The sequence below is a fragment of the Pogoniulus pusillus genome, chromosome 34 (assembly GCF_015220805.1).
Source record: "Pogoniulus pusillus isolate bPogPus1 chromosome 34, bPogPus1.pri, whole genome shotgun sequence".
NCBI classification, from domain to species: Eukaryota; Metazoa; Chordata; class Aves; order Piciformes; family Lybiidae; genus Pogoniulus; species Pogoniulus pusillus.
In genome coordinates, this window is record NC_087297.1 from 6,260,991 (window position 1) to 6,288,249 (window position 27,259).

General features: G+C 45.7%; 1 protein-coding gene across 2 annotated transcripts; it reads left to right on the plus strand.

The window, feature by feature from the left end:
- Positions 1-27,013, plus strand: DSG2 (desmoglein 2). 2 transcript variants are annotated; one of them, XM_064170452.1, is made up of 15 exons: positions 1-90; positions 7,503-7,538; positions 8,419-8,553; positions 9,760-9,918; positions 10,460-10,604; positions 12,260-12,420; positions 13,376-13,510; positions 13,655-13,840; positions 15,728-15,987; positions 17,077-17,219; positions 17,894-18,121; positions 19,177-19,407; positions 21,002-21,126; positions 22,231-22,572; positions 24,348-27,013. In XM_064170452.1, the coding sequence occupies exons 1-15, from the start codon at positions 46-48 to the stop codon at positions 25,341-25,343; spliced, it is 3,327 nt and encodes a 1,108-aa protein (XP_064026522.1). In that variant the 5' UTR covers positions 1-45; the 3' UTR covers positions 25,344-27,013. The 2 variants fall into 2 exon arrangements, with proteins under 2 accessions (XP_064026522.1, XP_064026523.1); XM_064170453.1 differs by lacking the exons at positions 1-90; positions 7,503-7,538; positions 8,419-8,553; positions 9,760-9,918 and having other exon boundaries at positions 10,533-10,604; positions 12,333-12,420.
- Positions 27,014-27,259: the final 246 nt, after the last annotated feature.

The window sequence follows — 27,259 nt, forward strand, 5'->3', positions numbered from 1 at the left end:
CCGGAGAGGTGACCCTGTCCCAGACGGAGCGCGGAGGCGGCGGCCATGTCTTGGGGCCTCGCCGCGGCGGTGCGGCTGCTGGCACTGCTGGTGAGTCCAGGGGACCTCCCGGTACCGGGGCGAGGGGAAGGCGCTGCTCGGCGGCGGGTGCCGTGCGGCGCTGTGCGGGAGGGAGGCGAAGGCCCGCGGCGGGCTGGTATGCGGCCACGGGGAAGAGTTGTCCCGCCGGGGCTTGGCAGCACTGCCGCCGTGGCTGGCGGTGGTTGAGAAGGGGTTTTGTCCCTTGTGCTGGAAAGTAGCTGAAAGCAATGGCCGTTTGCTGTGCGAGCGCAGGCGAGGGTAGGAACCTCGGTAAGAAGGGTGCCTGGGCTGGGTGGGGTTTTGGAGGCGCCGGGAGGAACGGGAATGCAGCGAGGAGTTGGTGTCGTTGCGGTCCTCATGTTCAGCGTTTCACCTGTGTGAGGACGTTGCTTTGCCGTTTCGAGGGAGCAGTTCTTGGAGGGGAAAGAAAAGTTATAAAGTATGATTTAACCGAAGTGTTTATTGCCCTGGAGAAATGATACCAAACCTTAACAGTCCAAGAGATTTCAGGCAGAAATATTCCCCTGCCTTCGCTCTCTTTTAGCCATCACCCTTTACACCTCCCATCCTATGAAACATCTTCCCAGGCTAAAAACTGGTGAGTGTTTTGTAACAGAGACCAGACCACCAGGTTTGGCTGACTGGGACTGCTGCTTTGGAGCAGCTTCACATCTGCGGCATTGTTCTTCAGCTCTTCACCGTTCCAGGCTGGCAAGCGCCTGCGGAAGTCGCCACCGCCGCTCAGATGAAGGCGAGGGTGGAGACCAGGCCATGGGCTGCGCCGAGGAGCCGGGCAGGGTTCAGTAACGGCTTGTGGCATGGCCAGGCTGGCAGGTGCTGTAGATTGAGACCTTTCTACCTGAGCTGGAGATCCTGCAGAATAGATTTGTTATCTGGAGACGTGTTGCTTGATAATACAGGCTTGCGGCTGGCCACGAGTCAGCCGGCAGCAGTTAACCTTGCTCTTTGCAGCCAGCTGGGAGTTAGGGTTTGGGTGGAAATGTTTCATCCTCCTTCTTTTAGAAAAGAGCAATGGAAAATGCAGTGGGTGGGGGTTGGCCTCTTCTCCCAGGCAACCAGCGGTAGAACAGGGGGGGACAGTCTCGGGTTGTGCCGGGGTAGGTCTAGGCTGGATGTTGGGAGGAAGTTGTTGGCAGAGAGAGTGATTGGCATTGGAATGGGCTGCCCAGGGAGGTGGTGGAGGCACCGTGCCTGGAGGTGTTCAAGAAAAGCCTGGATGAGGCACTTAGTGCCATGGTCTGGTTGACTGGCTAGGGCTGGGTGCTAGGTTGGACTGGATGATCTTGGAGGTCTCTTCCAACCTGGTTGATTATCTGATTATCTGAAAACCTGTGGAGTGCTACTTGTGCAGAAGTTTTCACTGATTCTTTCTGTTAACACCTAAAGCCACGCTGTGGTTTGTCTTGGTGGGCTTGCACTGGTCTCAGGATACTGCTGGTTGTGCCTGAAGAGGAAAACCATTTTTCTTTCACTGGATTTCAGCTAAAGCTGAAGCAGGATGTGGCACACTGCGAGTGAATTTTGGTGCCTGCATGCTAAGCAAATAAAGCTGCCTCAGCTGGTTGCTGCCGGGAGAGATGGGTGGGATGAGGCATGCATGGGTCTTGCCTGTTCTGTTTTCATTGGGCTTTTGGTGTGATGATTTTATTTATTACCACCCCCCAGTCTGGACAAAGCCATTCATGTGGAGGAAAGTCTAGTTTCTTGACAACATCAAACTAGGGTCATTTATATCTTATGCCATGCAAAGGGGGCACTGGTAACATCAAACCCTTAAGAAACTGCTGAAAAACAAAAGCCACCTACAAGTAGTGTCACAGCAAAGCACCTTCTGTGTCAGAATCATGGAGAACTGTAAGTTCTTCCTCTTGCTGTTTTTCCTGAAGTCTCTCTTTGTCATCTGGGCTCTATCTACCAGTGGGCTGCATCCTGGTGTCTTCATCCCTGAGTACCCCGTAGAGACCATGGCAGTTTTTCCCTTGTCCCTGCCTCCAGTCCTTTTCCAGGAATATCATTGTGTGCTGGACGGTGCAGCCACAGGGTTGGGTTTGACTTGGGTGTGTCGAGGGCACACGCCCAGAGCTGTGGGGCTGCTGGGCAGACGTAGCTATTGGGGATATTAGACTGGGAGGGTTCTTGGTTGTTCGTGAAGGGTGTGGGCATCAGATGTCAAGAGATTAATTCTTAGAGCACCTCTTACGTTTGGGTGAAAGAAAAGTTGAGAGAGATGTATGAATCCTACTGCATGAGATGCAAAAAAAGATTTTTCTCTGGAAGTCTTTTCAGATTGTACTTCCTTGATGGTTGGGGTATGAGTCTTGAGCTGGGTATGCTGAAATTCAGGCCAGAATATATTGAATCAGTGTTCTAATGTCAGAGGCAGTAGCGATTACCTTTAGAAATTAATCAAAACAACTTAAATTTAAGCATCAGATTGGCTTTTTATTTTAGTTCTAGAAAGAGCAAAGTGAGGTAATTCAAAGCAGCCCAGCTCTATAGCAAATAATGTGGTGAAACATGGTAAAAGTATTTACAAGCATCTGTGCATTGATTCATCAATTTAATGTGGCCCCAGATAATGGGGGGGAGGGAGGGACACAGCACTCTGGTGAGATAGGGAAGCAGATGTGAAATGGATGAGATCTATTATTTTATCCATGATATTGAACTGAAGTGGTGTATTATTTTGTACACTAGACTTCAAAATGGCATGTGTCTGCCCAGGAAGGACTAGAGAAGCTCAACATGAGCCAGCAGTGTGCACTTGCAGCCCAGAAAGCCTACCAGATCCTGGGCTGCAGCAGCAGAAGTGTGGCCAGCAGGGCGAGGGAGGAGATTCTCTCCCTCTACTGTGCTCTGCTGAGACCCCACCTGGAGTACTGCATCCAGTTCTGGAGCCCCTGTTTGGAGAGGGATGTGGAGATGCTGGAGCATGTCCAGAGCAGGACCACGAGGATGCTCAGAGGGCTGCAGCAGCTCTGCTATGAGGACAGACTGAAAGGTTTGGGGCTGTGCAGTCTACAAAAGAATAGGCTTCCAGGTGACCTTTTTGTGGCCTTCCAGTATCTGAAGGGGGCCTACAAAAAAGCTGGGGAGGGACTTTTTAGGCTATGAGGGAGTGACAGGAGTGGGGGTAGTGGAGCAAAGCTGGAGGTTGGTAGGTTCAGCCTGGATGTGAGGAGGAAGTTGTTGAGCATGAGAGTGGTGAGAGCCTGGAATGGGTTGCCCAGGGAGGTGGTTGAAGCCCCATCCCTGGAGATGTTTAAGGCCAGGCTGGATGAGGCTGTGGCCAGCCTGATCTAGAGTAAAGTGTCCCTGCCTATGGTAGAGGATTGGAACTAGATGTTCCTTGTGGTCCCTTCCAACCCTGACTGATCCTATGATTAGAGGAAAAAGAGGGAGGAAAAAAGCCATCTCAGTTCAGGAAATCCCATGGTTGTATTCTTGAAGTGAAATTAAAGGACTGGGAAGTTATTGACACAAATCTCCAGAGTGTGTGAATCTTATCCATCCTGGGTGAAACTGCTTTGAGAGATGCATCTGTCTCCTCATCAATGGGGATGAGGCTAAGTCTAGTCTGAAATAACCACAAACCATGGGCTGTGTAGCATTGGGTTCTCAGCAGCAACTACTTTGCTTTAGAAATCACCTAGTGTTGGACTTAAAAATAGATGTAGCTGCTGTCAGTGGAGTCCCAAGCAAAGCAGGAGATGGAGGCTGACTTAGAGGTGAATTGGACTGCTCTGATTGTTTGGCTGTATTTCTGTTGACTACAACTGGAGTTTAGGCACTTAGTGTTCATTTAAGCATGTTCAATTGTATGTGTCAGTCTGAAACTGAATCTCCCAAACAGTAATATGATCAACTTGCAAAGAGCTAAAAATGAGGATAAAAAATAACAATGACTTTTCCATCTGTAAGGTTAACTAGGTTCCACCTTAGCTTAGCTATGGAGACTGTGGGACAGAATTGGAATCATCCAGGTTGGGAAAGACCTTCTGGATCATCAAGTGCAACCACTGACCTTACTCTACAAAGCTCTCCCTTAAACCATCACTCTTTTTATAAGAATGTGTTAAATAGTTGTTGGGAAGTTTGCCCTGCCCCATGTCCAGGAGATGGACTAGTTGGTAGCTTTGGATGGTCCCTTCAGACTGCTTCTCAAAGCGTGGAAGGTCTTCATTTGTCCATAGCCTTCAGCACCAAAGCGACTGCCAGCACACAGATGTGAAAGGCCATGTTCCTAGGAATTACTGCGTCAGTGTAACGAGCACAGGCACGTACCTTCTTACTTAATCTTCATCTTTCCATTGTAAAATTAAGCTGTGTGTTCAAAATGTGTCCTTCAGTCACTTCTTGACTATATATGATCATGGATTTGGGCAAGAACAGCCTTGCGTTCACGACAGTCACACCCTGCTTTCTCCTGCTCCCTCAGCTACTCCTGCTGTGCCTCTGGTGTTTCATTCCATTTCTATTACTTCAGGCCTCAGGTTTTCCACCTTGCTTCCTGATGTCTTCTAACATGCCTACTCACCTCTGTGTCATCGCCAGATGTCATCAGCAGATACCTTATTTTTGTGCTAAGGCCATGATTCACATCGAGAGACAGACAGGGCTTTCCTACTCAGTTACTAACCCGCTTAATAAGCGACAGCTCTAGGATGTTAAGTTTAAATTCAGAGTTTAAACACCTGGTGGATATGGGACTTTGCTCTTCAAGAAGAAAAGCACTTTTCATCTCTTTAGTCATAGAATCAACCAGGTTGGAAGAGACCTCAAGATCATCCCGGCCAACCTAGCACCCAGCCCTACCCAGTCAACCAGACCATGGCACTAAGTGCCTCATCCAGGCTTTGCTTGAACACCTCCAGGGAAGGCAACTCCACCACCTCCCTGGGCAGCCCATTCCAATGCCAATCACTCTCTCTGCCAACAACTTCCTCCTAACTTCTTCCCCTGGCACAACTTGAGGCTGTGTCCCTTTGTTCTGTTACTGGTTGCCTGGCAGAAGATTCTCAGGTCATAATTTGTAAGATCCTTTAAAAAAATTCAATTAATATGCAGAATCTCTTTATTAGATTTGTTCCAGATATGTATTGTGCATCTTGTGAATAAAATTGCTGTTCTTAAGCACCTTTTATTGACTTCTTAAACTCACAGGTGAGATTCCAGTAGACCACAGGTTGAAAAATACAAAGGCAAAAGTTCTTTTTTTCTTGTCTTGACAGTAAACCAGAATGGGTTGATACTGATTTGCAGCACTTGCACACAAATTAAAGACTTCTTGTTTATAATTTCTAGTGTGAGTTTCTCCACTGAAATGTATATCAAGAAGTATAGGCTGGATGTTAGGAGGAAGTTCTTCCCAGAGAGAGTGATTAGCCATTGGAATGGGCTGCCCAGGGAGGTGGTGGAGGCACCATCCCTGGAGGCGTTCAAGCAAAGCCTGGATGAGGCACTTAGTGCCATGGTCTAATTGACTGGGTAGGGCTGGGTGCTAGGTTGGACTGGATGAGCTTGGAGGTCTCTTCCAACCTGGCTGATTCTATGATTCTTTGCAAGCTCTGTAGCTCTCACAATGCATCTCTTTCAGGGAACTTAGTGCTCACTGATTTTTTTGTCTTCAGAATATATACACTGGGAAAGCTACCTTTTGAAAGACAGTTCTGTTGTGCAAGCTGAAACGGGAATCTGCAGTGTTGCTCAATGTTGTCCACTGCATTGTGTGGGAAAGAGATAACATCTTCAACCAAAAAAAAGAAAGCAAGCTGTCATCGATACAGTGATGAAGGCTGAGTCAGAGGGTGGATAGGGAGAACCCAACCAGCAGCCTTGAAACCAGTCAAGAGAATACAAAAAAACAATCCTGGATTTATTTCAGCAGGAGATCACCTTTTCCATGCCTGCTTTGCCGTAGGCATTAATACTAAACAATAGCAATAATACATTAAGTCACCCAAGATGCAAATTGTAGGTAGATGTAGGTAGATGTTCTGAGGAAAACCAAAGTTTTCTCTTGCCTGCCAGTACAAAGCTAAATGTCTGTATTTGATGGTTTCAGGTGTTGCAGTAACCTAGGTCTTGTTGTTTGCCAGTACTGACTTTTTGGGACTGTTTGGGGCAGAGGTTTGATGTGTGCAGAGTCTGTGTGGAGAGTGGATGTAAACACAGGGTCTCTGTTTCCCTGAGGCTCCAGTTCCTTCCAGTTAAAACAGGGCACTTAACTGAGATGTTTAAAGGCATGCATAGCTATCCTGGGACACAGAGATGGGCAGTCCCAACAGCAAATGTTGGCATGTAAGGTTCTGTCAGAGCAAGCATGATTTGCTTGCTAGTATACACGTCTCTGCTTTCTCTGAGGGGTGGGTATAAGCCATATGCCCTCCCTGCACTAAGCAGAACTGCTTGGATTGGTTACCCTGCAGCAGGTGGTTTGATTTAGTCCTTGCTTTTAAACCTTATTTGCCCTTGTTTTGGTCTCTGTTGCAGTTGGTAAGCCATCACAGGCTGTACAATCAGGATTTGCCTCGAACAGGGAGATTCCTCAGGGTGCTGTTGGCAGTCATCACACACTTCAGTCAAGAACAGCAAATTCCAGGGGTTTGGAATAATGAGACATTATTCAGCACTAAAAAATGGTTGTTAAAAAATGATTGTGAAGTCTGCATTTCTTGGGGGGAAAGGAATTAATTGCTTATTTTATGTTCCCTGCTATTGGTTGTTTGGTATCTGTTTCCTGCTAGGACAAAAGTGCAAAATGTAGTAATTCTATCATTCTAGTATGTATTTTTAATAGGAATGGCTGGGGGTGAAGTTTTTGGAAGCTATTATAAGTGAATTGAGGCGATGAGTGATGAAGAATTAAGGTGATTGAGTGTTGGAGGTCAGATTCATAGATTAGGTTGGAAGGGACCTTAAAGGTCACCTAGTTCCAGCCACCTTGCCATGGGTAGGAACACCTTCCACTAGCCTAGCCTGCTCAAGACCTCATCCAACCTGGCCTCAAACACCTCCAGAAAGGGAGCAGCCACAACTTCCCTGGGCAACTTGTACTGGTGTCTCACCACCCTCACTGCAGAATTTCTTCCTAATATCCAGTCTAAATCTATGCTGGAGGTGTTCAGAAGACTGGATAAGGCACTTGGTGTCATGGTCTAGTTCATTGGACAGGGCTGGGTGCTAAGTTGGACTGGATGCGCTTGGAGGTCTCTTCCCACCTGGTTGATTCTATGATTCATCAAACTTAATACCATTCCCTCTTGTCCTATCACTATAAGCCCTTGTAAAAAGTCTTTTTTCCTTATGGCTTTGCCATCTTTACAAGGGAGGCCACGTCAGGTAAGTTTCAGTACTGCTGAAGTGACATGGTAATAATAATGTTATTAATTCTATTGCAGATCTGTTTGAACGATGGAGATGGACTGCATGTGAAGGTAGGAAATAATAGAAGACTATTTTCTTTATCAGTGGCTGAAGAAAGTTTCTCTGAGCAAAGTGTCAAAGGCAAATATCTTGAGCTGTAGCCTTTTGTGAAACATGAAAGCTGTATAACAAGTGATGAAATGAAAGCCAAAATGCAAGTGAAGAGATTCCTACACCCATCAAACTGAGTGGCATTTCCCTAAAACATTCAGTCTATAAATATCTTCTTCTATCTCTCTCTAAATGAAATGAACTACTGTTTTATGGAAGGTATTAATTGGAAACATTTCCTGGTGTCAATCTGGAAGTCATAGTAGAGGCTGGGATGGGCAGAAAGCTGAAGGGTGTCATGCAGAACAATGGATAGTTGAGCAAGCATAGCTAAGACAGTGGATGGGTTGAATAGAGACCTGCTCCTTCTCTTTGGCAGAGAAGGTTGTGTACAAGGAGGTATTGGTGTGAAGACAGCAGAGTAATAAGGCAGAAATCTAAAGGTTCAAAAGGGCCTTAGTGCCAAGCTTCTTCCTGCATCTGATGGCAAGCACTTGACAGTTAGGCTTAATAATCTTAGAGGTCTTTTCCAATTGAAATAATTCAGTGAGTCTGTAAGTCTTCCAGAACAGGTGTTGTTTTCACCAACCCCAGATCATGGGAACTTGGATTGAAAGGTTGTCATACCTGATTCTGTTTTGATGCCAAAACTAGTGTGGTATCCCTCTCCATACAACTGGAAGAGCGCAGGGCTCTTAGATTGTGTCTCGGCAGGGTAATGCTGCTCTGTGATTTTTGAGTTAGCAGCTATTGAAAGGGCAAAAGCTTACTCAGAAACCTGGGCTACAGCAGCAGCAAAGCCTTATCTGAACTGGCTAAATGTAGTGCCTTTCTTCACAGGTTTATAATCGACATGGCAGCAGTGGCATGGTGGCTCACCCCAGCAGCCTGGTCAGACAGAAGCGAGAATGGACAGTCCCGCCGGCTTTCATACGGGAAGAGGAGGACAATTCCTACAAGAATCCAATTGCCAGAGTAAGCACAGCAAGCAGATAAAATACAAATCAAAATAGAGATGAAAATGTAAAGCAAGAATGTAAACTGCCCTAAGCACATGCACAAATATTTCTTCAGTTTTAAAGGACTGTTCAGTGTCAGTTGAAGATTGGCATGTTTCTTTGTTTCCTTCCTTCAGCAAGTGAGTTACTCTTGCAGCCTGATATGGCTCAGTCTCTCATCTTTTCCCAGACACCAGTTTTAGGAAAACTTTTGGGAGTGCAGTGCTCTTGATTATTTATTAATTTTTCATTTCACCACCTCTACTCAGCTGTAGTTGAATTTGGCAAGCGTGTCCCAAAGCTGTTGGAGGTGACTGGGCAGAAAGGTGTACATGGAATATGGTTTTGTTACGTGTGCAAGAAGATGGCACATGATAGGAATTAGGAGAAAGAGATAAAAATGACCAAGGTGTTGTCCTTTGTGCAAGAGTAGTATGCTTTTGGTTCAGCACCAGTGTGAAACATGGATTGACCGCTCCTGTCACTTCAGCATGTAGAGTAACTACAGATGGTAGCAGGCTGTTGCCTTTTGCCCTTCAGAGTGATGCTGGCACATATGCTTTTCAAGATGTTTCAGGTATTTGCTGACAGCAGCAGCCTCTTCTACCTGTTCCTCTCCAGGTCTGACCTTTCTTCCTCCACTGTATCCCTTCTTCAGTCCTTGTCACACTCACTAGCTTAGGTCTAATTTCTCTCAAAAAGCTGTCACGTTTTATTTCCAGGCTTTGCTCAAGTAGTTTCAATCTCTTCTGCTCAACTCATGGTCTCAGACTACCTTTCTGATCTGTCTCCACATTTTATTTGTCCTCATCCATTTGACCAGTTTCTTTCTTCCTTCACTCCATCTTTTTACCTTGCCTCAGTGGTTTTCCAGCCTTTCCTTGCATTTGTATCCTGTCTCACACTCTGTACAAACAGACTCAGTCTACTTCCCTCCCAGACCTCTCTGCTCCACAGCTCCCAGCTGTTGCACTTCCCTTCATATTCTTCATCTCCTTGCACCAAATCTTCCAACACAACATGCAGCTCTTACTGCATTCAATCTCAACACCTCCACACTCAAAGGAATGCAGGGAAATGTATTCAGTGTTCGTTCATTACAAAATAGGAAAAATGCTTTTGTTTCATTTTAAAATGTGGTTTTAATTATGGAATGCTATTTAAACTGTTATGTTTTTGCTAGATACATTCTGATCTTGAAGATACAGGGGTAGTGGTGACTTACACTATATCTGGTCAAGGAGTAACAGAACCCCCTTATGGATTATTTGTTATCAATGGAAAGACTGGAGACCTGAATATAACAGGAATAGTTGACAGAGAGAAGACTCCAATGCTGCTTGTAAGTTGAACACTATTTTGCTTCTAGGTTCCTTCCAATTAATTTTTTAATGTATCTTCAAATATGTTTGCTTTAATTTCTTTTAAAGTTTCTGGATATTTGTGTGTGTATAAATAAGCATATTATGATTATATCATAGAATCAGCCAGCTTGGAAGAGACTTCTAAGATCATCCAGCCCAAAATAGCACCGAGCCCTGGCCAGTCAAACAGACCATGGCACTAAGTGCCTCATCCAGGCTTTGCTTCAACACCTCCAGGGATGGTGACTCCACCACCTCCCTGGGCAGCCCATTCCAACGCCAATCACTCTCTCTGCCAACAACTTCCTCCTAACATCCAGCCTAGACCTCCCTGGCACAACTTGAGACTGTCCCCTTGTTCTGTTGCTGGGTTGCCTGGGCGAAGAGAGATTTTGTTATATGTGTTTTATATACTTAAGTCTCTTCCAGCCTGGTTGATTCTATGATTCTAGTTTCTATTTTCCATACCTGTTAACAGTCACAACAATTCACTTATTGTTTCTGTCTGTTTGATTTCAGCTCAGAGGTCATGCACTAGATAAGACTGGAGCAAAACTGGAAGAGCCAATAGACCTCCCAATTAAAGTTGTGGATATAAATGACAACCCTCCAGTGTTTTCACATGAAGTTTTTGTTGGTTCAATTGAGGAATTGAGTGAAGCAGGTAACATGATTTTTCTAATTGCTTTTATTCATTTAGCTTTTCACAGCACTTGCAAGGGGAGCACAGCTGCAGTAACAAGGATGCATTCTCCTGCTTGCCTAGGCCAGATGACGCACATGTCAATGCCTGTGTTTTTTCAGAGCTAGGCTATGTGGTGTGGTTAAGGGAAAGTGTCCACCTAAAGGCAAAGAAAACAGCACTTCCTCTTACAGCACCTTTTGGTTTGGTGTCAGCTGCCACAGATCCAGGAAAGAGAGTCCTTCAGTAGGAACTGCTTGGGAAATGCACTCTACCTTCTGGGCTAGCAATCCCAGCCTATTTGGAAGGGACTTGCCTCTGCCATGCTTATGAAAAGCTCTGCTTTACCTGTGGGCTGGAGAGTTTAAGCATGTAGTCATGACCAAAGCCTCAATCAATAGTTTTCTGGGTGATGTCAGACATAAAACCAACAGATTATTTCCCCAAAGATAAGAAAAGATAGAATAAAACAACCTAATAAACACTTGACATTGTGTCCATTTCAAAGTCGCAATAATCTGGAGAAACAGATTCTTGTCCATCAACTTCAGTAACCCAAGATGTTGAGATGCTGATTTCCTTCAACACTCCCAGACCTGAATTCCAGCTAATGTTCCAATCTGGGCACAGAAAACTGAGGCACACATGTTCCCAAAGGACAAAGCCCAGTGCCAGGAGAGATGTCAGGCCACACCTTGAGTACTGTGTTCAGTTCTGGGCTTCTCAGTTCAAGAGAGATGTTGAGATACTGGAACGTGTCCAGAGAAGGGAGGTGAAGCCGGTGAAGGACCTGGAGCACAGCCCTGTAAGGAGAGGCTGAGGGAGCTGGGGGTGTGCAGCCTGAAGAAGAGGAGGCTCAGGGCAGAGCTCATTGCTTTCTACAACTACCTGAAGGGAGGCTGTAGCCAGGTGGGCTTGGTCTTTTCTACCAGACAACCAGAAACAGAATGAAGGGACACAGTCTCAAGCTGTGCCAGGGGAGGTCTAGGCTGGATGTTAGGAGGAAGTTGTTGCCAGAGAGTGTTTGGTTTGGAATGGGCTGCCCAGGGAGGTGGTGGAGTCGCTGTCCCTGGAAGTGTTCAAGCAAAGCCTGGATGAGGCACTTAGTGCCATGGTCTGTTTGACTGGCCAGGGCTGGGTGCTGCTTTGGGCTGGATGATCTTGGAAGTCTCTTCCAACCTGGTTGATTGTATGCTATAAGGGGACTGCACCGTAGGGACCATTATAAAGCAGTTGGAAGGTATCAGTACAGAGCCAGCTGTTGCTCAGGTAGAGAAGTTAGTGGTGCTCCCTGTAGTATAACGGGAGGAAAATGTAGCTTGTTCAAAAAGTGTTTCTTCTCTGTGTGCTATCTAGAGTTTTCTGTCGGAGTGTTTGAGAGAATCCAACCTGTTATTTAAATCTGGTGCATTTTGTTCTGTGAGCTACAGATCTTTTTGTTGTAGGGAATATACTTCCAATGCATCTCTTTGGATTTCACAAATATTTCTTCAGCTCTATTCCATAAAGGCAAGAGCAGCAGGAAATTGTGCAGTGCATCTGATAGCATGTTCTTATCTGTGACATCTACAGGAAAAATGCTTGCCAGTGCATGGCTGTGTAAATAAATACTGCATTTTGGTTGGTTTTTTTTTCAGGTACACTTGTAATGAGGATAAATGCGACAGATGCAGATGAACCAAATAACCTAAATTCCAAAATTGCTTTCAGGATTGTTTCCCAAAGCCCCAGTGATGCTTTCTATATGAATAAGGATACTGGAGAGGTTCGAGTAGCAAAAATAAACCTTGACAGAGAGGTAAAAGGCCCTTCCGTTTTTAATCTGTCACCTGTAGCCCTGCCTGCCAGGGTGAAAAGTTGCCCCCTTCACCTCCTTTGGGATTTAAACTTTGTGTGCTTGGTGTGGTTGATGTGTGTTTTTCAGGGAGTGGGATGGTGTTGGAATTAAGGCTGTATTCCTGGTTGTTGCTTTCTGTCCCTCCCAAGCAGCTAAGGCAGCAGCTCTTAGTCACAGAGAGTGATTTGCCATTGGAATGGGCTGCCCAGGGTGGTGGTGGAGTCACTGTCCCTGGAGGTGTTTAAGAAAAGACTGGATGAGGCACTTAGTGCCATGGTCTAATTGACTGGATAGGGCTGGGTGCTAGGTTGGACTGGATGAGCTTGGAGGTCTCTTCCAACCTGGTTGATTCTGTGATTCTCTTCTTTCTGCTGGAGAGCATATGGCAAAGGGAACCAAGGTCATGATCACAAAACTGCTGATTGCATCTAGATTTTTGTAGCCTGCTATACAAATTGAGGTAAGAGAGGTGGAAACAGGAGCTGCTGTGAAACAGATTGGGAAGCCACACTCTTTACCTGTGCCTGCATAAATTTTCAGTGGCCAGCAGATGGTGATCTGGGTGTTGGCACTCTGCAGCTGCAGGCAACGTGTTTACCTCTGGCTCTGTCCTGACATGCACTTGTTGCTGGTCTTGCCCTTGTTTATGATTGCAAGTACAGTTTATGATTGCAAGTACAGTTTATGATTGCAGGTACAGCCTGACTCTTTGTGGGGGAAGCACAGAACTCCTAGATCCTTTTCAAAGCCCCAGCTCTGTTCCAGCAGCCTGTCAGGGTAATTGTTTGTGAGATTTACTACTAGCTAGAGAGAGAAGGAGCTATAATTTATCTCAAGAGATTACCAAGATATGATAGAAACAGTAAAAACAAGGAATTTTTTTGTGTGGTTTAAACACTTCTTTCTATCATTGCAGACACAAAGCAGCTATTCCTTGGTGGTGGAAGCAAAAGACCGTGGTGGTGAGTTAGGTGGGAATGCTGCAACGAGTTCTTTAGAAATCAAGATTCTGGATGTCAATGACAACCTGCCTGTGGTTCAGAGCAGTTCAGTAAGTCTGGGTATCACTGTTTGGCATGTTCCCACACCTGCCTGTATCCCTTTGCTTAAGATGTGGTGGTGCAAACTGCCTTGCACTGGTGAAAGGAGGTAACTCGACATCTTACAGAAGGTTTATTTTTTTTTTCAATTACAGTTTGAAGGAAGCATTGAAGAAAACAGAGCCAATGTGGAAATTCTGCGGATAAAAGTCTTTGACAAAGATGAAGAGTTTTCTGATAACTGGCTGGCCAACTTTTCCTTTGTTTCTGGTAACGAAGGGGGCTTTTTCCGCATAGTAACAGATGCCCAGACCAACGAGGGCATCCTGACTGTCGTCAAGGTTGGTAGAGCCTTTGGACAGCCTTCTTTAAAGATTCCTTTTGACATACAAATTATAGTCAGTCAGGATGTAAACTGTGAATTCACAATGGTGGACACTCCTTTTGATTTGTGCTGCTTTGGTGCATTCAAATGCATCAAAGAGATGTTGAGGTGCTGGAATGTGTCCAGAGAAGGGCAACAAAGCTGGTGAAAGACCTGGAACACAAACCCTATGAGGAGAGGATGAGGGAGCTGGGGTTGTTTAGCCTAGAGAAGAGGAGGCTCAGGGGTGATCTCATTGCTGTCTACAACTACCTGAAGGGACATCGTAGCCAGGTGGGGTTGGCCTCTAATCCCGGGTAACCAGCAATAGAACAAGGGGACACAGTCTCAAGTTGTGCCAGGGGAGGTCTAGGCTGGATGTTAGGAGGACGTTGTTGGCAGAGAGAGTGACTGGCATTGGAATGGGCTGCCCAGTGAGGTGGTGGAGGCGCCGTCCCTGGAGGTCTTCAAGAAAAGCCTGGATGAGGCACTTGGTGCCATGGTCTAGTTGACTGGGTAGGGCTGGGTGCTAGGTTGGCCTGGATGAGCTTGGAGGTCTCTTCCAACCTGGTTGATTGTGTGATTCTCCGATTCAGTCATTTTGTGCCAGGGTAGGTATAGGCTGGATGTTAGGAAGAAGTTCTTCACAGAGAGAGTGATTTCCGATTGGAATGGGCTGCCCAGGGAGGTGGTGGAGGCACCGTCCCTGGGGGTCTTCAAGAAAAGACTGGATGAGGCACTCAGTGCCATGGTCTAGTTGACTGGCTAGGGCTGGGTGATAGGTTGGACTCGATGATCTTGGAGGTCTCTTCCAACCTGGTTGATTCTATGATAATGATGTGGTCCATATTTGTCTTTCAGATTCTGTCTGATCTCAAATATCACCTCCCTTGTTGTTGGGCAACACTGCTAACATGTATGCTGTCCATTTCCCTTATTATTGCTCTCTTTAGTTGTCTCAGTTTAAAATCTTTATTTCCTGTGGCCACAGATAGCATTGCAGGCAACATCTACTCCATGAGCCATGGGCTGCAGACTGTTAATTTCCAGAGGCTGAAATTGTTAAAATGCTTTCCATCAATTAAAATTTCCAGTTTATTTTCAGTACAGAAGACCTGAAAATGCCCCAAAGTACCTTTTCCCTTCTTTTTTCCCAGTTTCCTTCTCAGCAAATTGATAATTCTTAAAAAAATAAGCATTTTTAAGTAAGTTAATGGGTTTTAAGTAAAATAATTGGAAGCATCAAGTAACAGTGAACCCTGTTACACTGAAAGTAAAGAAGATGAGCAGAAGTTACTGTACCTACCTTAAGCTAGTTTTAATTCAATAAATTAGAGAAGAGTAGATTTAGGAACAAGTTCTTTACCATGAGGGTGGTGGAATACTTGAACTGGTTGGCCAGGAAGGTAGTTGAGCCCCATCCCTGCAGATATTCAAGGACAGGCTCGACAGGGCTTGGAGCAACCTGATGTAGGAGGATGTCACTGCTTGCTGCAGGGCAGTTGAACCTTTGAAAGTCCCTTGCAATCCATAAAATCATAGAATGGTTTGAATATAAAGACAGACCTATGGTGTCACCTGTTAAAACTCAGGAGTAGTCTTCCTTTATGTAGAATATTCTTTCATTTGGAGACTTAAGGCATTATGTACTGAGAGTAAGAAGTTAACCAACAGTTCTTTGCCCTGTAGCATCCTTATTGCTTAAGTAATAATGATAAATACTGACTTACTATTTAAACAAGGATGCTACAGTGTTATTTAATGTTACTTAAATACTAACTACATGAATGTTGCCTAGATAGCAAATCCTGTCAAATTCTGAGTGGTTGTTTCAAATATTATTAATCTTTTTTTACTGTTCTAGGAACTGGATTATGAGGAAATGCGAAGCCTGAACTTGGGCATTGTCGTAACAAACAAAGCAGAGTTCCACAAGTCAATTAAACAGAGTTATAAAGCAAAACCAATTCCAATCAAAATCAATGTGATTAATGTGAGGGAAGGTCTTGTGTTCCCTGGTGGCACCAAAGTTATTGAAGCCAGTGAGAAATACCAGATAAACCAAGTCATTGGGCAGTATCAAGCCTATGATGAAGACACAAGGAAAATAGCAGAGCGCATTACGTAAGAGTCTTCTTGTAACCATTGTGACTGTGTCAGCAATTATTCCTCACTCTAAAAATGGGAATTGAACTGAAATAACTGCAGAGGCAATCGTTTTCTACCCTGCATAATTCACACCTAAAATAACATCCTTATCTTATCATCATCTTCAATATTCTATTGTGCAGAAAGTATCTGACATGAAAGTCCTGCTTTGCTCTGTTGCATGTGCTGAGACATGAGTGTTTGTGCTGAAGCTGCCTGTGCTTGCTGTTGGTCATGCCTGTCTACTCCTGAGATTGATTTACTTATCTGGCTCTGTTGTCCACAGAAACATTAAGTGGAAACATGCAGAAAGGTCTAGCAGTGAGACAGTGATGAGTAGATGAGGCTGTGTGTCTGCAAGGGGCCTACAAGAGGGTTGGGAAGGGACTTATTACAAGGGCTCGTAATGCTGGGATGAGTGAAGCTTGAGGAGGGCTGATTAGACTCAAGATTATAAAGAAACTCTTTGCAGTAAGGATGATGAGACACTGGAACAGGTTGCCCAGGGCCATCATGGGTGCCCTCCCTGGAGGTGTTCAATGCCAGGCTGGATGAGGCCACAAGCAGCCTGGTCTAGAGGAGAATGTCCTTTGGCAGGGGTATTTGAGCTAGATGATCTTTAAAGTCCTTTCCAAACCAAACCCATTCTGTGAATTGCAGCTTTTCAGCTAAAATGTTGTTAGTCACCATTGTGGCTTCTACAAATGGTGCAGACTTGGATGCACATGCCCAGCATGGACCCCTCTCACCCACTCCTGTAGCACAGTCCTTCCCAGATAGCTACTGAGAGTGGGGGTGGAGGGCAAGAGGACCACAACCAGCAGCACAGCTCCTCTTCCTGCTCCCATCTCACTCCCTTAGTTTTATTTTTGTAGTGCTCCACACCTAGATCCTGGCTCTAGAGGGGAAAGCAGGTTCCAGTACGCAGTGTTGTAGAGTTGCATCAGACCTAGGGATTTGGTCTCTGCTTTAAACATAGCACATGTCCTCTGAAGCTGCTTTTTCTGCTGATTGGCTGTTTTCCTTGTGATAAATGTGTACATCTTTATGTGCAATTTCAATCAGGTACCTAAAAGGAAGAGATGCAGCAAACTGGATCACCATAGACTCGGCCACAGGTGAAATCAGGCTTGCCAAAACACTCGATTATGAATCATCTCATGTAGTAAATGGTACCTACACTTTCACCATACTGGGTGTAACCACTGGTAAGTTGAGAGGGGTTTGTTTTCACACTAAGTGTTGGATTTTTTTAGGGTTTAGTTTGCCTTTCTACAACTATAATTGGCTTAACCTCCCTGTCTGTTAACTGCCTAAAATGTAGACACCTGGTGCAGTTTCCCATAAGCTCTGTATTTGGAGGGCAGACAAAGGCAACTCAGTGAAACAGGGTGACCCTTAGAATGGGTTCCTGAGGTGCCCATTGCTCTTCTTTGACTAACAGAGGTGAACTTTTTAAGTTTTGCTAAAAGAAAGCCTGATAACAACATCCCTTGGCAAGAGGGAAATTGCCAGTGTCTCACTGGGCTGATCAACAGACATCAAAGTCCAAAGTTTTTCTTGAATGCTAAGCAAGAAAGACTCCCTGAGCTTCTTGTGTGTCTAAAGAAAAATCTTTTATTACCTGCATGTCTCTGTGTAAACATACAAAGAAAATATCTAGGGTTTTTTTTCCACTCAAAACAATAAACCATCCTGCCTTCAGAAGGCCTTTGTCATTATGTTTAATGTTAGTGAATATAATTCTGCTCCCATAAGCTCCAGGGAGAGCTCTTCCTTTCAGAAATGGTTGTGGTTTTGGAAAAGACTGAGGTGATTTATTTTAACATGAAGGTTTTGCATTTTTCCTATCAATTTACTTTTTCATCTTTTAAAATCTTAGATTCTCCCAAGCAAACTGCCACAGGCACAGTTGTTATCCATGTCCAAGATGAGAATGACAACTGCCCAGTTATTGTCAACCCTGTGCAGACTGTGTGTTCAAATGCAAAGCTGATTAATGTGACAGCTAATGATTTGGATGGCTACCCAAACAGTGATCCCTTCAGCTTTGCTGTCATTGACAAGCCAGAAGGGACAGCCAAAAAATGGATAATTGTATCCAATAACGGTAAGAAAAAGCATCTTTAATTGCTTTCACTTCCTTGGAGTCCTACTTTTGTTCACTCCAGTCAAATTGGCAGTTTGGCTGAGTCAGAATGGAAACACAAAACCAACACAATATATATATGGAGCTAGGCAAGCAGGCAGATGGTTTGCATTCTGCTCCCTCCAACCTAATGGCTATGAAAGCAGTCATGTCTTCTGAGGCCTGTCACTTTCCCTCCATTGAACCATCTTTGCCTAGCTAGGTGACTCGTGTGGTGAGCAGGATTTCATGGTTAATGCTGGGATCAAGCCCTTTCTGTCTTCCCAAAAAAAAGCCTGCAGTGGTGAATCATAGAATCAGGCTTGGAAGGGACCACAAGGATCATCTAGTTCCAACTCCCCTACTATTGGCAGGGACACCCTAGCCTAAATCAGTCTGGCCAGAGCCTCATCCAGCCTGGTCTTAAACACCTCATGGTGTTTAAGGAGATTGAGTCCAATCCCCCTGCCAGAGCAGGACAATACAGTCTAACACAGATCACAGAGGAACACATGCAGACAGGCCTTGAAAGTCTCTAGAAAAGGAGACTCCATGACCTCTCTGGGAAGCCTATTCCAGGGTCACAGAGCACAGTTTTAATTTAAGGAGAATTCTTGACCTTGAGGATGGTGGAAAACTGGAACAGGCTGCCCAGAGAGGTGGTGGAGTCTCCATCTCTGGAGAATTTCAAAACCTGCCTGGACATGATCCTGTGCAGCCTGCTTTAGGCATTACCTGCACTAGCAGGGGGGTTGGACAGGATGATCTCCAGAGGTCCCTTCCACCCCCACCATTCTAGGATTCTGTGATTTGGCTGCAAGCAAGCATGGATGCTTTGTTGCCATTATGAAACCTGATAAAAATAAAATTGCATATGCTGTACCTGCAGCTAGTGAAACTGAGTTCCACTGCACTGACTGAGCTGAGCTGGAGGGTTGGGAAGCTGCAAAGTTTCTATTTCCCTTAGTTTAAAAGAGTAGCTCTGCACTCGTTTCTTGGTTTTGTTTATTTTCTTTACCCTCCCTTTCCTGCCACAGGCACCAGCATCCAACTGGCACCACAAAACCTGAAGCCAGGCAGAACTGAAGTTCCCATCCTAATAAAGGATTTCCAAGGGCTCAGCTGTGCTCAGGCCCAGTCTGTGCAGCTGACTGTCTGTAACTGTGGAGATGAGGGTGTCTGCAAAGAGAAGTTCATTGGTGCCAAGTCCGTGGGGCTGGGACCAGGAGCGGTGGCACTGATCATCTTGGCCTTTTTACTGCTGCTGCGTAAGTGATTGCTCCACCTTATCTCAGAAACGCTGCACATGTGGTCTGCAAGGCACCAGGAAGGAAACAGTGATTCCCAGGCTTTATCATCTTGATTGCTCTGCTTTTATCATCTTGATGCATTCAGTGTAAGCTCCTAGTGTGTGTGAAGTCATGGCAACTCCCCAGCTACTTTCGGTACCATCAGCATTTTGCCCTCAAAGGATTTCAATCTGTGCATTTTACAATTAATAGGTACAGCTTTAATACTTATTTATGGTGCTGTAAATAACAGGTGGGGAAGCAGTGGGGAATCCTTTTTGGTGTTTCCACACCTCCCCATGTGAACTCTAACTCTTCCCACTCAAACCACAGCTGTCTCTCCACTTTTCTTCTCACTCTAGCCCCAGGTCTGGTGCCTTGCTCTGAACACCAGCTGACATTGCTCTTAGAGACAAAACAGAAACTTGAAAGTAAGACAATGCCTGTAGTCGAGTTCTGGTCATGCATACCAGTGCTGCATTTAAACTGGCAGTAGTTCACTGCTTGTAGCAGTCTAGCTGTGGTTCATGCCACACATACACACTTTGCTCCTGAAACTGGATTGCCTTGAGATCTCCAGACATGACACAGGAGTGATAAGGTGGAATTCAGATGATGCCATGTCATTTAGTAGTGAAAACAGGAGTTAGAAATGCTGAGGTTGTCCAGTGACCTTTAGGGCTTAGGTTTGTGTAGTAGTTCTGGGAGTTAGCCACCCACACACACATGAATTCACCCAGACTGGACTCAGCTGGGTGGAAGTTAAGGGTTGAAGCTTTATATTCACAATTTAGTACAATATACAAGCAGATAAATACAGCATATTACATATATTTACAGCTATATATGGTAGTATACAAGTCAAAAGTAATACAGAAACACAGTACCCCTCCCACACAGCCAGAGTGCCCAGGAGGGGCTCCCAACCACCCATCCACCTTCTTTCCACCCCCCTCGTTATCCCAGAATCTGCCTTACATGCACAGTGTGTTGGAAGAATCAGCAAAGGGAGTTAGAAGGAAAATGATTAGTTGGGTTATGTGCAGGGTCAAGGAGAAGCAGGTAATACAGCCAGAGCTGGAGAGAGACTCTGTCTTATCTCTGTTTGTGTTCTGGTTTTTATACATCTCAGCAAACCTATGAGTGACATAGACATCACTTTATTTTCCTTTTCACAGCCAATAATCTAATTTTTTCCTCATTAAAATACTCAAAATATCCCAAAACAGTACAGTTTGGTATATGAGATCTTTGATAGAAGTTTATGTATATGAGTGGTCAGCTGCAGGACTGTGGCCATGACAGGTTAATTGTCAGTTTACTTTCTAGGAAACCAGTCAGGCAAATGCTTCTAGGAAATGCCTTGAATATTTGGGAACCTGTGTTTAGTTTTTATCAGCTCCTGTGCTGAGCACTAGCTTATTAAAGATGAATTTCAGTATGGGAGCTGGCCAGGCTTTAGTACTGACTATTAGCATTCTTGGACCCTAACATAGTTAGGGTCCCATAGCTACAGAGTTTGTGGCATACTACATAGCAACACAGTTAATGGCAAACTTCTTGTTTCCTGTAGTTCTTCCCTTGTTACTGCTGCTGTGTCCCTGTGGCTCGGGAGCAAAGGGATTTGCTGCCATCCCAGACTACAGCGAAGCGATGCTGCGTCAGTGGAACAGCGAAGGAGCAGCTCCCGAGGCAAAGGCATGTATCCCTGGCAGCACTTCTCTTTGATTTCTATCCAGGTGTTCATCTCAGCCCTTGGTGCTTCATCCACTGTGCAGGCTGACATCTCTGAGCTCTGCAGCAGATTTTAACCACATGTGAACATTAATTAAAATTATTAACTCTGTGAAGCTCAATGAAGGATCTCTGGAAGGTGAATTCCACCAGCAGCTCTAGAAAAATCAACCAGAGTGTTTAAATCCCAAAGTAAAGAGAAAGCAGTCAAGCAAGTGTTGATGGTATCTGAGCCAGGAGATAGGAGTGTGGGAGAAGAGTGGAACATTTACATTTGCAAGCCTGGAATGTTCTGCACCTGCTTGGTAAGGCAGAGGAAGGCTGGGTTGTAAAGTTTAGCTTCTCCTCACCGGTTTAAGCTTTCAGGCTGTAGTTTAAGTTACTTCCCTGTGTATTTGCCCTCTTAAACAGAGCAAATGCTTTTTTTTTTCTTCCAAAAAGGCAAAGTACAAATATGTAGAGGGAACAGTGACTGCTGAAAGAAGTTTGCACTTTCTTGTCATCCTAGAAACTCATTTTCAAAACAAAAAGGCATGATACTGGCGCATTTTTTCACAGTAACAATAGAAAGGAAGGGAAAAGACTTTGATTTGGAGCCAATGCTCAAATCAAATTCTTGTTAAAAATAATTAGCAGGGAAAGTGAACTGCTAGTAAAGAAATAAGGGCCAGGCCCTGCTGTAGAGACAGCAGACAGTGCCCACTCCCCCACTTGTATCTGAGCAAAACAGGGCACAGCCCTACTTAAGATAGCTGAGCTCCCTGCAGTTTGCAGGCCCTGTTTTGGTGGTTTTTTTTCCCCCATGATTTCATTCCCAGCTCTTTGAGCTTCAAGAAAACAATGTTAAGAAACATTTCCATGCCCCTCCTTGAGAACTGTGTTGTGGAAGCTGCACCTTGTGTCAGGAAGGCTTTTACTCTTTGCAGCAACACGTTTGAATTTGCACTTGTACAGGTTGTAAGACAGCATCCTCCCAGGTCCCACCCAGCCCTGCTGCTGGTTTGGTGAGTTCTGTGTGCTAGACAGCAGAGCTTTCATGTCACATCCTGATTTGTGTTATTCATGCAGCCGGTGCTAAGCTTCATCCCACCCACTACACTGGAGCAGTCGAAAGGAGCGGCCAGCGGAGCAGTGACAGCAGCCACAGCAGCAGCAGGAATGAGCGGAGAGCAAACTTCAGCAGGAGGAGGCTCTGCCTCGCAGGTCAGAGAGCATCGCAGCACCATCACCAAGGAAGCATGGGAGGAGCAAAGACATCTCCTTTCTGGTGCTGAGTATGGAGCCATGGCAGCTAGAGGGGCTGAAGGCATGGCAGGTGTGGAAGGCAAGCCAGTGGTGGCCGGAGGAGGAGTCACAGTTGGAGCAGCAGCAGCCATGAATGAAGAATTTTTAAGAGACTACTTCCATGACGTAAGCACATGACCCAAAACTAACAGCATCTTGATATCTGCCTGGGGTGTTGGGAAATGCTGTTCATGTCCTTGCAAGCACAGATGGGGAGATGTCTGTGTGTAGGCAGTCCTGGTCAGTGCTTGGGGCATTCAGGATTTTTGGATTAGGCTGACACATGGGACTTATGAGCACGATGGTGTTCTGTCTTGTGGCACTGGCTGCTTACAAGGTCTCCCACAATGAGATCCTTCTCCTGGGGAAGGTACTTGGGAATGGGATTCAAAATACTGAGCAATGACCAGGGAGCTCCTTGCCCTGAAGAAGCTGTGGCAAAGATCAGAGACTTCAGCACATTCAGCTGGCCTGCAGGGAGGCACCTGTGACTCACCATGAGTCACAGCCACAGGCTTTACCATGGAGCAGGCTCTGGAAAGATAAACCACAGATGTCATAGGGTAGAGGGCGGGTCTGCATCTTCAGAGTAGCTGATGAAGTAATTGGTGCTGGACTTGTCTCTGCCCAACAGCCTTGATTGAAGGGCCTTTCATCAGAAGCTTTTGAGGCACATGTTGCAATGCCCTTTCTGGCTCCTTCTTTTGGTGACCTAACCACTGACCGCTAGGCTGTTCCTGCTCCTTGCAGCTGTTCCTCTTTGCATATCTCCCATCATTAGACCTTAGGCTGGTGAGCTTCTTGTAGTGAAAGTGCCATATCCGTATGCCAGGGGGTATGCAGGCTGTCTCTTACCTCTACAAACAAAACAGTTTCACACCCTACAGCTGGCTGATGATGGGTTCTGCAGGGGAGTAGCAGTGCAGGTTTGGATCGCCATCTCAGACCAGTGATGGATTTGATCTTGAGATACTTGCATGTTTCCTGAGTGCTCTAGCTACTGGTCTTTTGGGTGACCAGACACAACAGTAGCAATTCTACTTTTCCTTCCACTTTGTGCTCCCTAATATGAAGACATCCTCTAAGCACAGCTGCCTGATGAAGGCAGGAGGGCTTAGCAAAGGTTGTACCTGTGGTACTCTTTACCACTTCTAGGAGGCTAAACTAGCTCAGACTACAAAAAAACCACCCCAGACAAGTAACCAAACCAAATAGTTTCAGATGTGCATTGTAGAAGTATCTTGTATAATGTTCCTGCTTCCAGGATCAAACACAGATAAGCAGAGTCTGGATATACACCACATGACACAGGTGCCTCAGCTAATAGACACTCCAGAACTTCAGATGTGGCAGGAAAGTGGTTCTCAGCACAAGTCAGCAACTGTATTAGCTAAAGCTGGTTCAGCAGGCCCAGAGGATTTGACTGTCCTCACTCCTGAAACTGGAGCTGATGCAAGCTTGTGCACAGATACTTGTGCTTGCACCAGCAGCAACTTCATTGTATTCAGACTGATCTGGCCCTGCACTAGCATCAGAACCTGTGAGCCCTCCTTGTTGTGAAGTGGCCTGCACAGAGCCTAAAAATGTATGTGCCAGACTATGTTCCTGTACTTATGAAGCTGTTTAACTTTGATTTGTTTGCTGTTGGACTCCTTGGGTGTGATCTGCAGGCTATGGTAGTGAAGAGGGCCATGGCAGGTGATAACATGTCTGTGTGCACTCATTAAATGCATGTTTAAATGTTGGTACACTCCTAGGCATGGCTTTGGCACTCTCCTGCAAACACCTAGTTAAAGGCTCACTGAACCAAAACAAAAGCAAGCTGTGAAGATGGAGCAAGAGCTGGCACCACCAGCACTGGCACTAATGAACTCCTGCTTGTTTGTGTTTCCTGTCTCTAGAAAGCTGTCTCTTTTGCGGAGGAAGATGAAGCCCAAGCTGCCAACGATTGTCTCCTGGTTTATTCCCAGGGAGAGTCAAGCTCCCCCCATGGCTCCATTGGCTGCTGCAGCTTTATTGAGGGTGACCTTGATGACCATTTCCTTGACGACTTAGGAGACAAATTCAAGACTTTAGCAGAAATATGCCTAGGCAGACACATCAACATGAAAGATGGTAGCTCCAGGGGTGAATCGGGGTTTGGGCTTAAGGACACTAAGTCACAGTTCTCAGATCAGCATAATGCATCCAGCTCTGAACAAGCCTTTGCCTCGAGCAGCCGCCTCCAGCCCGTCCTGCCAGTGCATGCAGGAGAAGAGACACTGTCCAAGGAGGTGGTCACAGAAACAACCTTCACATCCCGCTCTGGGCAGCAGGACATCCGACCCCTTCCCTCAGCCCGCACGCAGAGCAACTTCACCGTGACGGAAACCTCCTATTCTGCAGGGGCTCCTGCCCACTCCACTGCTGTCTACCTAGACCCACAGTTCAAGGAGAATGTGGTGGTGACAGAGAGGGTGCTGGCACCTGCCTCAAGCTTGCAGGGCATGGTGGAAATCCCTGTTTTGCCACATGGAAGTAACGTGGTGGTTACAGAGAGGATGGTGAAGTCAGAAGGAGCCGTGCCAGGAGCTCTGATGGTTCAGGATCTCCCAGACACCCCGTACGTTGTGGTGAGGGAGCGGGAGAGGGTCCTTGTCCCTGCCACAGAGCAGAGCTCACTCAGCATCCCCACTTCAGCTGAGGGGCACAGCGTGGTGGTGACAGCCTCAGGGGTACAGAGCAGAGCTGAGCAGGCAGCTGGTGCTGGCCTGGGAAGGCAAGAGCAGGTGTTGATCACAGACTCCCTGCTGAACCAAGCAGGCTCCAGCTTAGAAGGGCCACCTTCTGCCAGCACCACGCTAAGCAAGTCTTCCAGGGTCACCAAATACAGCACGGTGCAGTATAGTCGGTCATAGCCTGACCCCTTGCAGTGGAGGTGGTGTCCAGCACCCTCGTGTCTGTCTGTGTCTCTCCTCAGCTCTTGAGACACAACATTTCCGGAGCTTTCCCAATGACATGGACTTGCTTGCAGTAAGGACTGTGACCAGGAAGACAGTAAGGAAAGCTGCTGGGTTTATTATGTACCATTGGCAGCAATGCTTCTGAAGTGGGAAGCTGTGGGAAATACATTTTGTTTCCCTGTTTCCTAGTTTTGTAATCGTTTTTTATTACTCAGTGTACCAATGCCATGTAACTGCAGCTGCATAGTTATGGGACAGCAGGAGAATCTGAAATCTAGTGATGGGCAATGGCATGCAAAGCATAAGTTAGGTTTCTGAAGTGCTGTTTGGTGTAGCTGATGAAGTTATGTTGTGGGGCCAGGGCAGCTCCCTCTGAACTACAGACCTCTGCACCTTGGTGAGTTGCAAAGAAGTCTCCTTCCTGAGAAGCCACCAAAGCCAGCACATCCTCAGGGCAATGGTGTGTTGCTCTCCTGGAGAGCTGTCATAACGCTGGGTTATCAGCATTTGTACCTTAAGCAATCAATACTTGCAGGTTAGCACAGGGGTTAGAGGGATCGAGGAGCAAAAAAAGCTGAGAACTGCAATTTTTTTGGTCCCTCAATGTAAAAGTTGCATTACTTGGTCTGAGTCTGGGCTCAGATGTGGACAAGTAAGCATTGTCATTGTATAGATTTTTCACTGACTTCTAATTGGTCTTTTAACATATGAAAAGAGAAACAAACTTAGCTTAGAGCCAAGGAGACTCAGTCAGCGGCTTTGCTAAGCAGAGTTTATGGCCCTTGGATGTCTGTAGGATTTACAAGTGCAGTTAATTAACTCTGTTTGTGAACTCAAAGGTACAAGCACAGAAAAGCAGCCTGGGCTCTCTGTGTGTTTTAGAGTTCTGGCTCCAGTACCAGAGCTGGAACGGGTTGTGCAGTGCTGTGCAAGGGCAGCTTTCTTTAGCTCTCAGAAGGCAACAGAAAGCTCCCTTGAAGTCTGCAGCACTTAAGATGTACTTCTCCACAAGCTTCATGGAGAGAAATAGCAGAAGACAGAAGTGCAGTGTTTATAAATGCAGATGTAAATATTTGTATGCAGTTGGAAACACTTTTTTAAAGTGAATTTTATAAAGTCAGAACTGTAAAACACTCCTTGTGTTTTCTTAGAGTAGAAAGAAGTATTTTAGGTTAGGTGGTGATGCTTTGTTGATCTCCTACCTGAAAAATCAGCAAGCCAGTTGTAAGCTACTGCACAGCCTGTACAGCTGCAGAGCTTTCTGCTTGGCTGTCTCTCCAGGAGTTTTCCTGCAGCTGCAGTGTTGTGTTTTGCCTTTGACTAGAAATGCTTCTGGGGTGTTTGATTTTTACTGATAAGGGTGTGAAACTCGTTCGTAAGTGTATAAGGAATGATAGCTCTGCTCAGCAGATGAGGCACCACAGGATGCACTGGTGGTTGTTGTCAAACTTGCTTGGGCTGTTGGTTGCTTATCTCTTCAATCTCGTTTGTAAAGTGTGTGTATTTACTTTTAAGCAAGCACGCAGTTTGAAGTGGTCCCCACTCTTTCCTGCAGCTAGAGGGAGTCAGCTTATTTCTGACTATTTAATGGCAGCAAGCTGGAAATAAAGAACTCTACTATCTTTTGTTGGTGCTGGTCTTGTTCTCCTTTCAGTTTTAAGACGTGGAAACACTGAGTTTCCTCCTGCAAATGAGTTTAAAGGAAGGAGGAGATGCAATAAAAGCTAATGTTCTGCTAACTTAGAGATGCTGAAAAAATGTGAATTCTGCCTCCTGCTTCTGCAAAGACTCACTCCAAGACAGCAGCAGCTCCTCTGGAGACTTACTGGGCTCTGAGTCAAGCTTTTCTAATCAGTTGATGCTTTCAAACA